The sequence below is a fragment of the Poecilia formosa genome, unplaced genomic scaffold, assembly GCF_000485575.1.
Source record: "Poecilia formosa unplaced genomic scaffold, Poecilia_formosa-5.1.2 Scaffold86, whole genome shotgun sequence".
NCBI classification, from domain to species: domain Eukaryota; kingdom Metazoa; phylum Chordata; class Actinopteri; order Cyprinodontiformes; family Poeciliidae; genus Poecilia; species Poecilia formosa.
Window position 1 is genome coordinate 764,502 of NW_006800025.1, and position 17,305 is coordinate 781,806.

At 37.1% G+C, this 17,305-nt stretch overlaps 2 protein-coding genes across 3 annotated transcripts in view; one reads left to right on the plus strand and one right to left on the minus strand.

Moving 5' to 3' along the window:
* Positions 1-1,096: 1,096 nt before the first annotated feature.
* On the minus strand, positions 1,097-6,237 carry LOC103141555 (CAP-Gly domain-containing linker protein 1). The gene is made up of 8 exons (XM_007557244.2): positions 6,037-6,237; positions 5,728-5,830; positions 5,555-5,639; positions 5,061-5,245; positions 4,903-4,990; positions 4,676-4,814; positions 2,540-2,779; positions 1,097-1,961 (listed from the first exon to the last, which is right to left on the minus strand). The coding sequence occupies exons 2-8, from the start codon at positions 5,800-5,802 to the stop codon at positions 1,904-1,906; spliced, it is 870 nt and encodes a 289-aa protein (XP_007557306.1). The 5' UTR covers positions 5,803-5,830; positions 6,037-6,237; the 3' UTR covers positions 1,097-1,903.
* A 4,301-nt stretch (positions 6,238-10,538) lies between these two features.
* Positions 10,539-17,305, plus strand: part of LOC103141556 (uncharacterized protein DDB_G0271670) — a 7,965-nt gene continuing 1,198 nt past the window's right edge. Inside the window, exons 1-9 of one of the 2 annotated variants that reach the window (XM_016673919.1) lie at positions 10,539-10,738; positions 12,347-12,416; positions 14,228-14,285; positions 14,325-14,938; positions 16,153-16,205; positions 16,301-16,396; positions 16,527-16,683; positions 16,821-16,885; positions 17,054-17,149. In XM_016673919.1, coding sequence (XP_016529405.1) covers positions 10,721-10,738; positions 12,347-12,416; positions 14,228-14,285; positions 14,325-14,938; positions 16,153-16,205; positions 16,301-16,396; positions 16,527-16,683; positions 16,821-16,885; positions 17,054-17,149 — 1,227 coding nt within the window. In that variant the 5' untranslated portion in view covers positions 10,539-10,720. Of the gene's footprint in view, positions 10,739-12,346; positions 12,417-14,227; positions 14,939-16,152; positions 16,206-16,300; positions 16,397-16,526; positions 16,684-16,820; positions 16,886-17,053; positions 17,150-17,305 lie in introns of both variants that reach the window. The other variant, XM_007557245.2, reaches the window with a different exon arrangement.

The following is a 17,305-nucleotide window of genomic DNA, read 5'->3' on the forward strand; positions in this document are numbered from 1 at the left end:
TTTAATAGTATTTAGCATGTTAAACCTGGGGCTGTCTTTTATTAAGCAGAATTGGAATCATTAATGTGAGTCCGGTTCAGCCTGGAGTCAGGACTTCAACCTTCTATTTTAGCAGTGGATAAATTATTCTACTTAGATTTTTACCATGAGTTGATGTATAGCCCGTGCTAGATCAAAATTAAAGGCATCGATCAGATTATCTTAAAGTGGCGTTCTCTTGATTGGTTAGTTGATTAGAGGAAATGTTCTTGACTTCTTCAACTTTAACAAATGCACTCTAGTTACATTACAAGAGGAGACGCTAATATCTTTAAACAACTCTAAGCTTTAAACTTAAAATGTTATCCAGTCAGAGGAAGTATCTGATGCAAATGAAAGAATGTTAAAATCAAGGAAACAACTTTATATTGTTCAGACAAAATGATTTTACTGTCCATTTCACTGCACACTACAGTTGTAAAAGATAGTTACTCTATCAAAATACCTAACACCTGCAGTTTACAAAGCATGAGACATGGGAGGTTTGTAAGAAGAGCTATGTTTTGTTAGGAAGCGCTTTACCTCTGGCTCTAAAATAAATGAGGAAGATTGCGGTTTCTACTGCATCCAAGTTATTTACTAATTATATCACTTAGTACAACGCCACTTCAAGAAATCTGAACTGGCACTTTGATTAAATCGTCAAGCTTTTCTATTTTTGTTTTTAATTTGTTTGTGGATTTCTTCTTCGCTGGTGGCAGAGCAACCACAATATTACCGGAGTTTTGCTGTATATAAGCCAAACAGTCTGTGAGCACAAACACAAAAATGCAAAGAAATATTTCAGGAATCAAATAAATATCTGTTTTCTGTAAGAAATAATTCCTGTTTGATGTCTGAGTCACGTTTCCCAAGTTTATATCATATCAAAATCTTTAATTGTCGTTTCATAACTATTTTGACTGTTTCAGAGATTTGAAACATGCACCACCCATAGGTAGTCAAAATAAGGAGTGTGTATTATCAGTGTAATTATAACCTTACCAGGATACAACATTGACCAAATGTAGATAATGTAATAATGCAAGTTTTATAAGTATTATTTGCAACTAATCCGTTTCTTACGTACTTTATTTAGAGTCAAAGCAAGACGTGAAGAAAGAAAATGCGACCTAGATATTCAATTACCAACAATATGATATTCTGAGCTGTCATAAAATATAAGGCAGTTTTCCAGCAGCACTTGCAAAGAGACTTTATTTCTTAACACTTCTCAATATGTGTCAGTGTCTTACATAATATAGTCAATCTGAATAAATAAATAAATAAGCAGTACTTGGTCATTTAAAAATACAGTGATTGTCTTTTCTTCAAATAAATATGTTTACTCGTTTTTGCTTTTACCTGGACAAATATTCACAACAAAGAATATTTTCAGATGCAAAGTAGTTTAAAAGACATGCCGTTATTCATCTGTAGGTTTAGTGTGGCCTCGTCATTAAGAAACTCTAAGCATGACATTACTTTTTGGTAAAGTTGTTTTTATTTTGTTGCTTGCTTTGCAGCTAATCTCTAAGACATAGCAATCTGTAGAAAAAATAAAAAATGACTTGTTGTATAGACATTTTATTTTATCTCAACCTTTCAAATTCCCCTTTGAACCTTAGGGGATACTGTACATATTGCCTTGAAACCTTAATTCTTTAAATAAATAAAAAAATTAAAAAAAAAGTTGCTTTACATGAAAAAATCATTGATTTCATGTCTGTCCACAAAAAGTCACACATTGGCTGTCTTACATGGGGTATAAGACATACTTGGTAATTTGAGAGAGATATTTATGTCAGATATTTATGACATGAATTTTCTTTATATAGCAGGTTTACTATTGTACCTAATGTTCTGCCTGATCCACAGGATTCTTTTATTCCCAGGCCATCAACAACTTGTGGAATGGCACAAAGGCACCATGTCCCGGTTTGCTGCCAAGAAAATGAAATTACATTTAGATACATGACTGGAAATGTACTAGTTTCACAAGCAAAAACACATGACAACCTCTCATACACGTGTTTAACCTTCTGCACATGCATTGAGCTACTTCTGTCTAAATTATCTGAGTAGTCATAGAAAAAATACCTTCAGAAATTCCCTTTTGCTTTGTTTGACACTCAAATAAGACATTCTCATGACTCACCTTTTAAACCTTGTAGTCTGAACCTGCTCAGCAGGCTTTAAGACTGCTAACTGAGGTCAGCAAGTTAGGGAAAATGAAGGTGTATGAAAGGTACAGTTTAACTATTTTTGTTTTAGTATTAGGAAACAATAGAAGACTAATCGTCAAATAAACCAAAGCATATTCATTTAAAAGTGGTGGGTTTACTTCCAAAGAAGCTGTGATATGACCATGTTATAAAGCACAGCTGAGAACCTTCTACTTGGCAAAACAGACTTGCAGCGTCGCACTTAAATTCTTCAGATAAAACACACAAAATATACCCACAAGGTACTTGATGTATTTATGGGGAAATTGATATTAGTTACCATTGATATTAGTTACCATTCAAAGTAGGTATGTCCATTATGACTGCCGTCACACAGTGATGCATCATGGCTCTGCAGTTCCACGCCAAGGTGGAGCTCTGGCTCCCCCTGCAGGTTCCCCAAGAAACGAACTGTTCCTGTGCTGATCCGGCCAGATGGCAGCATGATCCTAACCCGATGGCCCAGTTGCAAGTCCATGGGTGAGTGGGGGACAAAAACCCGATGTGGGCCGTGAGACGTTTTCCAGGATCGCACACTTCAGAAGGGAAAAAAATAAGTTAGTTCTATATCAAAAACTGAGGTTCATTAGTTTTTTTTTCTCACTAAATTTGTAGTCTGATCTGCATAATTTTTGTTTTTGTGTAGATAAAAACAATGCTTTGATTAAAAAAAAATTTATATATGTATTTTAATTTATTTTGTCACATTAAGTGATTTGTAGAGGAAAAGCATTTTCCGTGTGAAATTGACATTCTGTTAATTGTCCTAACTGAAGAAGACACTGAATGGGAATGGATATGGTCAAAAACAGTACTCGGGTCAGCAGTGGTGTTTAAACAGAGTTCAGTTGTCCCAATAAGTGTTGCCAGATTGGGTGGGTAACCTCCCAGTTGCTTCTTATGGGCTAGAAAAAACAACTTTAGGTGGATTGTTAACATTTGAGGAACTTTTCACATTTGGCAGGCTTTTTGAAATCATTCATATGAAAATTTGATCAAATTGTTTGTCATTGTGTGGCAGAAAAGCACAAACTTGTTAATTTTATTCAAACATGTTCTTGCTCTCATTGTATTAATTTATTTATTTTTGAAATGTCTACATTCTGTCAAATATGACATCATCATTGATTGATAGTTACTGGTCAATCAAGCGTCGCTATGAAATGTATTAGTGAAATGTATGAAATGTATTAGTCAACTGTAAGGAATTTCACTAAGCTACACTGAGGTGTGTTGGCTTGATGTTCAAAGGCAGCATCATGCTGAAGTGGGAAAAGTGCAAAACTTATCCTAAGGACATGGAGGCTGATTTGGAGATAAAATTGTAGATTGCACCTCTCCCAGAGGATTCTAAAGGTTAATGCAAACAACCCAAATCTGACTTGCAAAAGGGTAAGCAGGATATTCAGGTTTAGTCAGGGCTACAAGATTGACATGTGGATTGGTAGACCATCAAGTATAACCAGATTTACAAGGACAAACAAGACTCAAATTTATTGCAAAATGATTTACAAGTAGAACAGTAAGAAGATAAGATGTATAATTAAAAATTGCAGCATTTGCTCAGCCAACAACAGGGTTGCTGCACTGAGTTTCCCCACTATTACTGTTTTGAAAAGAATAGTTTGGAGAAATTCCCGAAGCAGATTTAATGCATACTGCTGATGTTGCTGCTGCACCACACCCCCCGTTGTCCCGTACTGCCTTTGTGGTATTTTTTGTAAATGTGCAGCTGTGCTGGATAACGAGGTTCCCACTTGTGACTTATGAACTGGTAGAAGGAGCTCTGAGGCGACTCATCTTCCCAAGTTTGTGACAGAAATGTTTTGTGAAACAGCCTTGAGTTTTCCAATTTAAATTTTTACTCCAGTTGCTCTTCCTGCCAATTTATCCAACTTGAAATGTGGTAGTTACAGCTGAGTAGACATGAAAAGCACAATTTAACCACATTCCCCAGATAGACATGCTGGGTCATGGATAAGAGCCTAATTTTAGTCAGAAAAACTGAAAATGTCCAAGTTTTTTGTCTTCTAGTTTTAAAATGCCTAGTAATAGTAGGTGTTACTCAAATGTTTTCTAACCTTCCTAATCAGTGATCATCAGTTAGCTCAAATGATGCTTGCTGCTTCTGCCACGATATTTTAACACAAAAACCTACAAAACTCATCTTATCTTATTTTATGTCTTATTACAACAAACAATCCAAAACTTCAATTGACTCCATCATACAGTCTGATTTTTTTTTCCCAGAAGTTGGTGTGAAGACTTTAGGCAGAAGGAACCCCAGTAGAACAACTACATCTAAGAAGTTTCAGAATCTATTATTAAGTGGAAGTGAAATAGATTAATGTCTCAGTATTTATCACATAGGCAACTCAGTCATAAAGGTTTTCTTTTACTGACATGCTGGCCTACCCAATTAATGACTGTACCTTGAGGCTGAAGATAAGGAAGAAGAAGATCTTGAGCTCTGTGGGGTTGACAAGGATCCCTGGCTCCCTGGTAAACTGCACGAATGGCTGCCACTTCTTGATGACGCTTTGGATCTTCTTCTGCGTTGGCAGAAACCACCTGCTCATCAGAGATAGCTGTTGGTGTCATTTCGTACTAACAGTTGTCTCAGTTGCTCAGTTGCTTTAATGTGATGGCTCTGATTTACTTGACTGCTCGTCCAAATCATCTCCATTGTCTCTCTGCTCCTCACAAGTCCCCACCTTCAGCAGTATCTCAGCCTCCTCAGAGAAAACCTGAGGAAAACCATCATCAGAATCATCGCCACAAACTTAACAACCCCTGCAAACATTTTTGCAAACACACCTGATTACGCAGTTCCTCTTGTTGCCTTTGCAGCTCTGAAAATCTCTTCTCCCATGATGCTCTCTCGCAGGCGATCCTGGTCTTGATGGACAGGATATCTCTCTCGGTTTTGGTCACTCGTTTGTGGAGTGCGTTAACGCGGTCGGGGCTGCCTGGGATGGCTGCGGTCACCTTGCTTTCATAAGCTATTATATGACAACAAATATTAAAAATGTACTTCCATGAGTCTGACAGATGAAAAAATGATCTAAAGATCAAAGACTATTTTGCAGTAAGTTTTAGAAATAATAAAACACATTTAAGAAAAATATTGGGATCTTAATATTACCTTGCTTCTTTTTTTAAATAAACAGCTTTTAACATGGAATTCAAACTCTGGTGGCATTATCAAATAAAATAATGCTCATAGTCCTCATAGTCCTCATAATAACAGTGAGGACTTGCTCTTGTTCTTGCGTGTTAGATGAAAGTGTTGTACCTCATCAAATCCTTACCCACATGTCGTGTCACCTGTCTGCTTTTCTCCTCTATGATGTGTGCTTCCCTTGGTAAGAATTTAATTGCATTGTATGGACAGATCTGCAGAGCAAATGAGTGCCAAGCATTATACAAGTACTGTCGAAAGACATCGTTGTAAACTCACCAATAGATCTATACAACAACTCACCCATAGAAACCGGCATGTGCAGAGAATCCCCTTGTATGTCCATGTAAAGAACGTCTGTAGGATGTACGCTGTCATGTTTTTTTTCCACTCACATCATTCGGCTCTAATCAGATAACAAACAAATCAACTGCTTGTATTTATTTTGTGTATCAAAACTCCTAGGAGAATAAAGTGCACCCGGTTTAAGAATTTTGTAACTATACAAGATTATACTAAACCAGGTTAGTTCATCTGTCGTAACATGCTATGGTGGGGACCTACTCTGCAGTGCTCACAAATTTGCCATTTTAAAATGTACACAACACTCACGTTTTTCAGTGGTTCATCTGTATGTTGAAAAGAGAATCCAAAGTGAGGTCACATGTAGATAATATCTTCCATTTAGCTTCTATTGCAGGTCTCTGGTAAAGATTAATGTGGTGTGTAAGGCTCATTGACCTGTTGCTATGCGCCAGCTTTGCATGAACAGCACTTGACGACTGCTGGGTAGGTAAATCTCACCTAATCTTCTTAGTCATGCAATTACACAGTCCGGTTGCAGCCTGGCTTCCTAATTTGGTCTGCTGAGCCTAATAGTGTATATAAACAGTGAGAGGAAACACTCCAGTGCAACTAGTGTCCATGTACATCCACTCTGTTCTTTGGCATACTGAGCAACTCAATGCACAGATTGTTTTTGTGGATCCCTTAGTGGGGTTGGGAGGTGCTGGTGCCTATCCCAGCTAAAGTTCAGGGCGAGAGGCGGGGTACAGGATAGGTCGCCAGTCTGTTGCAGGGCAACACAGAGACAGACAGGACAACCATGCACACACACACTCACACCTAAGGACAATTTAGAGCAGTGGTCTCCAAACTACGGCCCGCGGGCCGAATCCGGCCCGGATCCGGCCCGCCTCCACATTTGGTCCAGCCCCCTGAACAATACCAGAGAGCATTTAGATTTTTTTTCATCCATCGTATTTTCCAGACTATAACCCGCTTATATGTGGATTTTTCTTCAACCACCAGGGGGCTCTTTAGCAGGAAGTGATCATTGGAAGTCAAAATTGGAAATCAAAGAAGAAAGTGACCATTAAAACGGAATTAGGTTTTAATAGGGAATTGAAATTTGAGAATATTGTTGATCAGTTAAATAGCATTGAGGGGAAAAAGAAGATTGTTCGGGTTTTTTAAAATAATAATAATAAGAAGAAGGAAAACACCTATTTTCATTCAGCACATGCTAGGACACGAAGGATCAGCACTTTTACTGTTACAGTTACCGTTCGGAAACTACCGTAATCAGTTCAGTTAAATCTAAACTTGGCAACTTTTTCTTTTTCAACCGTAATAAATGTGATATTCAATTGACCTGTTATTACTCAGATTTTGGGCGTCCGCCCCTTTCTGCTGGTGCAGCATCATTGTAGAAAATCTAGAGTGGAAGAGATATCTGCGGCTTATATTTGTATGTTTACTGTTTTGTTTTTAATTATTATTATTTTTTAAACTTTGGGGTTGTGGCTTGTAGTCCGGTGTGGCTCATAGTTCGGAAAATATGGAGTTGCTCTAAAAGTTGCATTAAAAGTCCATTAAAAGTGCCAACTTTGCATGATTTTGTAAATTATGATAATTTAATTCAAAGTTGGTATTTTTAATGGACTTTCAATGCAACTTTTAGAGCAACTTTGCATTAAAAGTGTCATTATTTACTGAATGACACTTCATGACAACTGTCATAGACATTCATAAAGACTTGTTTATGTTCATGACAGGTGTTATGTCATGATTGTGACAGTGTCATGTCAGTCTTATGCACACCGCTTCAAATAAAGTCTTACCCACATTTTACCAGATTATTTTTTATATTTAATTATTTTCCTGTAGAAAAATAAATAGGGTCATTTTTGTATGTTTGTTCAGTCTAAAGTACTGTGCCACAGAGCTCATTCTCTGCCAATAAAACAAGAAATGTTTGTCTTTTTTTTCCATCTATGACATCACAGCTGCCTTCGGCTTCAAACTAAAAGCTTGGCATTGAGGTGAAATGTGAGTCAACTGGCCATCTATCCATGGTAATTGTTGGAGATGAATAGGTGTATAATTTTAAGCCTTATTCAATTTAGGTATTCATTCAGAGACAAAGAAAAGCACTCATCTCAAATTGTGGGTCATGTCCTCATGCATGCTTATAATCAGTCATACAAACTGAACATATAGGGAACACGCAAACAGCAAAGCTCTTTTCATGGTATTGAAAGCAGACAATAATGGGTTTTAATCAGCTTATCGCAGACACTTTGAATGTGAGTGAACAGCGTTTGTCTTTTGACAATAATCTCAGACAAACTTTATCTATGCAAACCACATGATATTTGCTCTGTACTTGTTACTGAAAAATCCATCCTGGCTGTTTATAATTACTTGTAGTTAACATGTTAATGTTAATATATATATACATTTAGGAATAGGATCAAACAGGATATTTATGTCATGGATGTGCAGCAGACAAATAAGCAGCGTCCATGTCAGGTAAAAATATAAATCAAAATCTCTGCGAAATGCTTCAAAAGTCTTGTTGGACCTCAGGCAGTACTGAAAACAAAAAGATTTCCAACCCGCTTCAAGCAATGTGTAATTAATGAAGTGTATGTGACTCTCATGTTTTTAGCAAACTGAAAACAGATCCCCGTCACACCCACCACTGTTGTTCCTGTTGTTCAGCTACTGGCAATGGAACATAGGTATTAAGTACTGCAGTACAAGTTCCAGAAGTTTCCTTGGGATCCTTTATTGCGTTGCAGCACGCATGTTATTTCAGAGATCTTTGGTTACCAATGCTCAGGTTAACAATGCGCTTACATTTCTTTTAATCGTACACAACTGTGAATTTGTGTGGGGACTAAAACACCTTAGGGGAGATTTAGAAAGTTTCAATAATTGCTTTTCTCTAGTATCTCCAGGAATTTCTTTAAACACAATCCATGTAAAGGGAACACACAAACAATACAATTGTTGCCTATCTCAATATAAGTGACTTTCAAAACAAGTGGAGCTCCTAACCTCCTTTCAAAGAGGTTATAGGTCTCCCTGATCTTTTGCTTCCTCCACAGATTCTCTATCAAATTCAAGTTCGGCAATCTAACTGGATCCCTCCAAAATGTTGTTACTCCAACATATTTGTCAATATGCTAAAACACCTAAAGGATTAATTTAAAACTATATCTGCCAAAGGTATGAATAATTTTGGGATTAACTATACTACACTATATGACATGTTACCTCTATTTATTACTTTAAGACTAATTCTATGGTCAGATTTGGATATATTTAACACAGCTTGCAGTTTGTACATAAAATATGAAAGGTTTGTGTTATTTTAAGTGATTGTTAGTGCTAGTGTTAGTATGAACTACAGTCATTAACATTACGATATGTCATAACTAATAACATAAATAATTCCAGTAAAATGTCAGTTTTGAAACAATCTTTTGTGACAAAAGGTTGTTTTGCCATAAAACAACCTTTTGTTTTTATGCTTCCAAAAAAATTATTGGAAGCATAATTTTATTATGCTTTATGCTTTATTTTGCTTCCAAAAGCATGAAATCAGAATGTTGGTAAAAAGAAATGACTCAACACTTTTTAGAGTGTAATTTTGAGAGTTTTATGATTTGTAGAAAAATGGAAGTGAAAAATAACACCAGTGAACTTCATAGACAAAATTCGTGTTTAAGTTTGAAATTCATCTTAAGGTTAAGGCTCAAATATGCATGAAGTCAATTTAACAGCGATTGAAAGAAATAGTGTTCTGTCTATTTTATTATTTTGTTCTTATTAGTATTGTCTTCATTTAAATTAGAAATAATGTGTAAAGTAAGATACATAAGAAGGGGACAGGGTCAAAAACATTTGTACTTCTGCCTACCTCCTTTTCAAACAAATGTAAATATGTATCGCGTGGTGTTTGAATGTTAATGTGAATATGTTCTAAATTAACCAATAAGCAAAACTAAATTTTGATGCAAATGATAAATGCATCAAAGTGCCACAAAAGCTTGAAAAACTATAATAAAAATTCGGACAGGGTTCAAATTTCACATTAAATAAACAATCCACAAACCCCTTGATGTTTTTATGGGACAGTTTCCCTATCATGAAGTGCAAAGTTTTGATGAAAGGTGGAAACAGTTCTGTCATCTGGAGTGGAGAAGTTCTTTTAGTGTTGTGCCCAAGAATTCTATGTTCTTTAGGCCACAAAGAGGTATTTGTTGTGTGGAGAGGCTTTATGGTTCGGAGAGAAAGAGGGGATCTGATTTCACATTGTGTTCAGCAGAAACCAGAAGACTCCCTATACAATCACACTGCAGGGCTCTGAAATCTCACCTTTACTCTTATAGACTTTTCGAAGGCCTCATTCACAGTTTTTCTTTTTTCTTTTTTTCTTTTTTTTTTATAAAACTTTAATTGCTAGCTAGACGACTTCAGGGTACTTATGATAGGAACCTAACACTTCAACCAACTGTAATGCTATCTTCTTTTCTGGGGATTATGCTCACAAAATGTTTGACATTTTGAGAAGAGATGGAATTTAATTTTTGCTTTGTAAAGAATTTATTTGTTGCCTTTGCTCTGAATAAGTGCTTAAAAGAGGCATTTAAAGTCGTCCCTAAGGTTGACCACATTTGGGGCTTAATCAGAACTACAATCGGACATGAAAGAGTTTTCATCCACAGCTCTGGGTGCTTTGGAAATCCCCACCTTCTCCCCCCAGAAAGTGTTTACCTGTACTCATTACCACATTATTTTAAGACCCCACCCAACAACGGCAGCGTGCCTCCAGTCCCCTCCCCCGACGTGGTGCAGGTGAGAGTTTCCACTTGTTACGCTGCGGTGAAGTCAGGAGGAAGCAAACTGGGGGAGGAGGAGGTAACAGAGCGCAACAAACAACAAAGAAAGGGAACTCCAGAGAGAGAACAAGCTTACTTACTTCAGCCTAAGTTGAGATAAAGGCATGCAGAGTGCATCACAGGTAAGTGGATTTTATGTATTTGTTTTTGGCTAGCCAAGCCTCCGAAGTCGAGGAAAAAAGGAAAATAGTAAAGTGCAGGTTGGGAAAAACAGGATCATGTAACCGGAAAATTAGTTATTTGGAGTTCAAATGTTGTCTTCTATATTTTTTTAAGTAAACATTTCAATAATAATAGGTTTCTTATGTGTAAACATATCAGTGCTTTTGTCTTTCATATCAAACATTCTTTATTTTTAAAATATCCCAAACTATGCTCTGCCTTCACAAATGTATGTCGTCTTTCCATTAAAACAATTACAATCTTTAAAATCATGCAATTTCTAGGATTCTGATAGCCAACATGTCCAAATGTCAGAGTTGGATCTTACACATTTTACCTTAAACTCAACCACCCCTACCTTTGAGGCTGCTTTGCTAAAAAATAAAACTAGTGTTTCTCAAACCTCTGTAACATTCTCAGCAGGTTACAGAAGAGACTTCTTTAAAATTTAATATAAACTCCAACTTTTATTGGAAAATGGCCACTTTCGCAACAGTTTAAAAAAAAATCAAGGTTGAACTCTCCTTACAAATACAACATTTTGGGATTCCTTGTTGAGATGGAAGCTGAAGTGACCGATGTTGTCATCAGTTTCCAGGGTGTAGCACCCACAGGAGCTCAAGCTGGGATCCAGGGAAGAAAGGAACAAAACAAGTCATGCCACGATAGCAGCTATCCCAATGGGACTGATCAGGGAACAAACACATTTTAATTGTGCTCCATGATAAATTGCCGCAAACCAAGACACTTGAGGTGTAATTGCGTGACCCAATGCTGAACTCATTTTTGCAGAAGTTACTTCATAGAGGGAGCAGGTTGATACTTTACAGCACTTGCAGCATTCACTGCATTTTGAGTTTGTATTGTGTTTTTGGGAGGAGTGGGGGGGGGGCTCACAGATATTTCTCTGTGGACTTAATTTTTAATTAATCTTTAAAAAGATATCAGTGAAACTTTTTTTCTTCTTCTACTAAATCTTTATTTAGTAGAATCACAAAAGACATTGAGACAAAGACATCTTTCACAAGGTGATCTGGCCAAAAAAAGACAGCCGTACACATCACTGCAGACAATGTGGACAGACGGCAATAACTAAAACAAACTTTAAAAATATTTCTAATAAAGTAAAAGTAACAATTTCAGATTTAAAAGTAGAAGTTTCTTGCTGTGTGACCGGCTCCACCAAACAATTATGAGCTCACTTTTCCTCAGAACAGTGAGAGGATTGTAAAATGAGAAGATCTCACATCAAAAGAACTGGGCAGGTGGGTTACAATGAATGAGCATGGTTGTTATTCAGAAACCTGTTATCATTGGTAAACAGTCTAAATTGAAATTGCATCGCTGTCTGTCACAGAGACCTTTAGTCTGTTCATTATTGCTTAGTTCATTTTGCTGCCAGACGGGTATCGTTTGTCATGAAGTTTGTTGACTTTCAAAGCAGAACAAACAAATTGCTTTGGTTTTATTATGGAAGTTCAGTTTTATACATTACATGCTACATCTGAATTTCCCCTCTGTGGGACAATAAAGGTTATTTCTATTCTATTTTATTTTTGTTTTTCTAGGTTGGGCACAGAGCTATCTCCATTTCTTCCAGTAGCATAATGGCTTCAGTCGTTTTTAAAAAGGACACAGGTATGTGTAAATTTCTGAGTTTAAAACTTCTGTTGATATTTAGAAACATGGTCATCCTCGTGGTTCAAATCACTTACTAATTTCTAAATCCTGAAAAGTATAGGGTAAGCACAGAACAGGGTCAAACAAATTGAATTCTTATTTTAAAGACAGAAAAAAGAAAAAACAAACAGAAAAACATAGAAAAATATATTAAAATAATTTAGAGAATTATATCGTGGATTATGAGTAAGAAAAAAAGCTGTGCACCAAATCCTAAAAACTTATCCTGTCCCATTCTCTGAACTTGACTGTCAGTGTTTTTAGAGGCCATGCAGTGCCACTTCTTCAAAACGTCTTATCTGACCATTCTGTCTCCTTTAAGCATTTCCTTAGATTTTCCATGTAGTAATCTTTGCTTCAACAATCTTTTTCTTCAGTGATGAAGCTTTAATCACTGAGTTCACATGAAGGCCTTGGCAGCTGACTTCATTCGCAATTTTCTTTGTGGAAAAGATGCACCTGATACATCCAGGTGTTTTGAAAACTCTACAAGAGTGACCCTTTGCACTTTGACAGCCCTTCATAATGTTCTTCTGACCCTTAATGTGAAGTTAAAAAAAATACCTGGAAAATTAAATGCTCACTCTGAATTTGACTCTGGATCCGTCTGACATTTTTAAATAGATTCTGTTTGTTAAAATGTTAAAAGAAAATGTCATGAAACCCCAAAGTGCAAATGAAAAAATTGTTTTTTCATGTGGATGAAAAATTATATGAATAACTTGTGTTAACATTTAGAACTTTGTTATGTTATTAAAGTCTCTATTTGGTGAGGTGTTATCAAATTAGCAGTCAGGCAAAAATACATATAATCTTACTAGTTTGTTTGTTCTGTAGTTTTAGATGACACACAACCATAGAAAGCCATAAAAGTTTAACATCATGGAGATATAAACAAGTAATCCTTTCCAAGATATTACTGCATTATTTATGAAATTATTATTAATTATTAAAGCCATTCCTGCAGGCAGCATAAATATGAGCACAGAAGTTAAATCCAAGTAAAAAAAAAAAGATAAGATATTTTACAAAAATACTAAATGTGAAATTCAAAGTAAAAGTCAGACAAGTCAAATTAAACTGATTTACACTTAATGTCAGCATCTCTGCTGATGTTAAACTCTGATGAAGGGGAATACTTTATAACTGTTCCTCTTGCCTAGAGCCAGTTTACTAGCTTGAAAAAGACATTCTATTATCTACGGAAGAGGATTAGGGCCACTGGAAAAAAGACAAAAAAATCTAACTTTAATCTCAGAATTCTGAGATAAAAGTCAGAACTGTTTTATTTTTTTTTAGTGGCCCCAATCCTCTTCCATAGTAAAAAGCAATCATTTTTTTCTCCTGACATTTTTCATCCAATTAGTGTAATGATAATTGGATAGCACAATGGCTCCAAATTCAAGCCATTTTTTGAATTTGGAAATTAAAATAATAAATTAGATTTAATCGTTAATTATTCAGTGGACTCTGATGTACATTCTTGCAAGCGCTGTTTTTAAATCAACTTTACCAGCAGTTTCCTTAATAAGATGGGGTCATACAATACAGTATCTCACCTGTCGGGAGGTAATTACTGAACCCTCCTTGTAAACAGTCAATATAAAGTTCTATAACCACAATGCTTAATTTCCTGCAAAATGCACCATACTTTTATTGCAAAGCCCTGCTGGCTGGGCTGTATGATCTTCTAAGACATATATTTGTAACTCAAACCTGTGTGGTAAACTTTGTTTCTGGTATCTTTCCCATAATGTCCGTTTTTGCAGGTATTGTATGCCTCCTCATATCAGGACTTCTGCTGCCTTCAGTATTTGTGTCTGGGCAAAACACAACTGCAAACACAGATCCTTCCACTACAGCCTCACCAACAATGACAACTGCCTCCACCATGAATACCACCACCTCTACAGCAAACACCACCATGACCATAGCAACAACAACCTCAACCACCAACCAGGCTGCTAGTATGACTAGTAGCAGTTCAGCAGCTACCCCTACTCAGAGCACCATGCCCACCACTTATGGAGGTACTGTAATGTCTACTGCCATCCAGTCTCCCTCAACCAACTCAGATTCAGTATCCCAAAACACTCACTCTACACCAACCACCTCTGGAGGCCCAACATCAGTAAGCACCCACTCTGCCTCAAGCACCTCCGGAGGTTCCTCATCATCCAGCACCCACTCTCCTTCAACCACCTCTGGAGGTTCAGCATCACACAGCACCCACTCTGCCTCAAGCACCTCCGGAGGTTCCTCATCATCCAGCACCCACTCTCCTTCAACCACCTCTGGAGGTTCAGCATCACACAGTACCCACTCTGACTCAAGCACCTCCGGAGGTTCCTCATCATCCAGCACCCACTCTCCTTCAACCACCTCTGGAGGTTCAGCATCACACAGTACCCACTCTGCCTCAAGCACCTCCGGAGGTTCCTTATCATCCAGCACCCATTCAATTTCAACCACCTCAGAAGGCACGGTATTTAGCTGCTCTCAAATGCCTCACATGTTGTAAGACAGGGTAAATGCAGGTAGACAACCAGAATACTAACTTTGCTTTCTCAACTTATATGTACTAAACAAGTAGTCCTTCTTTTGATAGCAAAGAATTGTGAAATAGAACTTGGGAAGATTGTGACTATAATCTTTTTGTGAAGGATGTAAGTTTTTCAGCTGGCAACTGGTTTCTACAAAAAGGATTGCATCCCATGTAACTTTTAAATTCTTTAGGAACTGATAAGGGCTGCACAGTGGCGCAGTTGGTAGAGCTGTTGCCTTGCAGCAAGATGGTTCTGGGTACAATTCCCAGCTCCAGTCTTTCTGCATGGAGTTTGCATGTTCTCCCTGGTTTTCTCCAGGTACTCCAGTTTCCTCCCACAGTCCAAAAACATGTCTGGTTAATTGGCCTCTCCAAATTGCCCCTAGGTGTGAGTGTGTGTATGCATGGCTGTTTGTCTCTGTGTTGCCCTGCTACAGACTGGCAACCTGTTCAGGGTAACCCTGCCTCTCTCCTGGAACATTAGCTGGAGATAGGCACCAGCAACCCTCCCAACCCCACTAAGGGACAAGGGTGTAAATAAATTGGATGGTCTTTAATTATCCACTGTATTTTCTAGGATGGCATGTCAGCTGTTTGGCCAGTCTGATACAACAGACTTTGGACGGGTGCTAGTTATTTCACTCCTACCATTCAGCTCTCTTACAGTTTTGGTTTTTTTGTACCTGACGTTTTGGCGTTCGAAAATTACCCATTTGTCACAGGATGTCAACTGGTGTCTACTTTGGGAATCTTTCATCAAATTGGCAAAGGAGTGCACTGACCTTTCAAGAAGACCTGCACATGTTGCACCAAAGGTCTGAGAATGGGTATCACAAAACTATGATGAGGGCATCTCTACTTGGAACCATATGCAAGCTTGGAGTCTCAGCAGAGAGCATCCTGTTGGGAATACATGGAACCACAAGTTCTTAAAGATGAGGCGGAGAGATATGATTACCAAGAAAGCAGAAGGAGAGTCCAAGCCTTAAATTAGAGAAAGATCGTGACTCTTGCAGTTCTTCAGAACTTGTTGAAGATGTCTGGATAACCTGATAGTTTTTAGTGAATTCTTAGGATATACAGATTGTAAACAACTATGATATACCTGCTTTAAAGTTTCCCAAACATAACATCATTTCTTTATTTTAGGTAATATGACTGAGGAAAATAAAAACGCCACATCAAATTCTTCAACGGAAATGGCAAGTCAATCTTATTTAAAAAATAATATTGTCACCATGTTTTTATTTGTACTATATTGATCTTAATTATGTGTCAATCAATCTGTCTAAAACAGATAAATTGCCCTTCCTTCTCCTGCTACTACTCTGATTGCTACTCAAAGTACAACAGTCTGAATGAATCTTATTGTTCTACTGGAGAATCATGTCAGGTAAGGGAGTAAATAATTATTTTATACTCTGCTGATCAAGTCAATTAAATAATTAGATTGTTAATGTAAAAGGACTGTGAACAAATAAAAATGTACTAAAGTATATTTGTGTAATTTTGCAATGGATCAGCTGCTGAAATCAATGGGCATGTGGTACAATGTGAGCTGCAGTGCCTCTTGTGTGGAAGACTGCAACAACACCTCTCAGCCCAACTGTTCTGTGAACTGCTGTAATTCCACTGGATGCATTCAAGACATTTTTGTGCCCATGATGATGACAACCACCGGTAAGATAGAGAACTTGCATTTGCATATTTCATCTTGTCATGTTTGTCTTTCTCTTTACAGGTATATTTAAAAGTACTTGTTTGTGTGTGTGATCTTGCACTCTTACATACCGTATGCTTTTCTTACATAATTTTAGTAGCTGCAACCATGACAACAAACGCTCCACCAACAACAAGAACAACCTCAACAACAGCAAACAAAGTAAAGCCCAAAATCTGTGAATGACCTAAGCACTTCTTTTCTCCTTACTTGTTAATATTTATAAGTTTATTATTTGCTTTGTGCTTAAGACTTTCAATTAACTATCAGAACGTGAATGTTCTGACATAATCACCCTGTTTTCTGTGTCGTGTTATTTTTTTTCTTCAGGGAAACAAATGTCACAAGGGTAGCTGTACTGGAGAAAACTGTTATAAAAATTTCAAGGATCTTGAAACTTGTACTTCTACAAACCCACACTGTCAGGTATGATCTGTGAAAGGATTTTTTTATAGCTTTTCTTTCATTTATGTATGTGACATAAATCCAGCGCTGAACAGTAGGTGTAAAGTAAAAAAAAGTCTAAATATAAGTCTAAAATAACTGTAGTATTTTTTTTATGTTTGCAGTATAATTACCTCA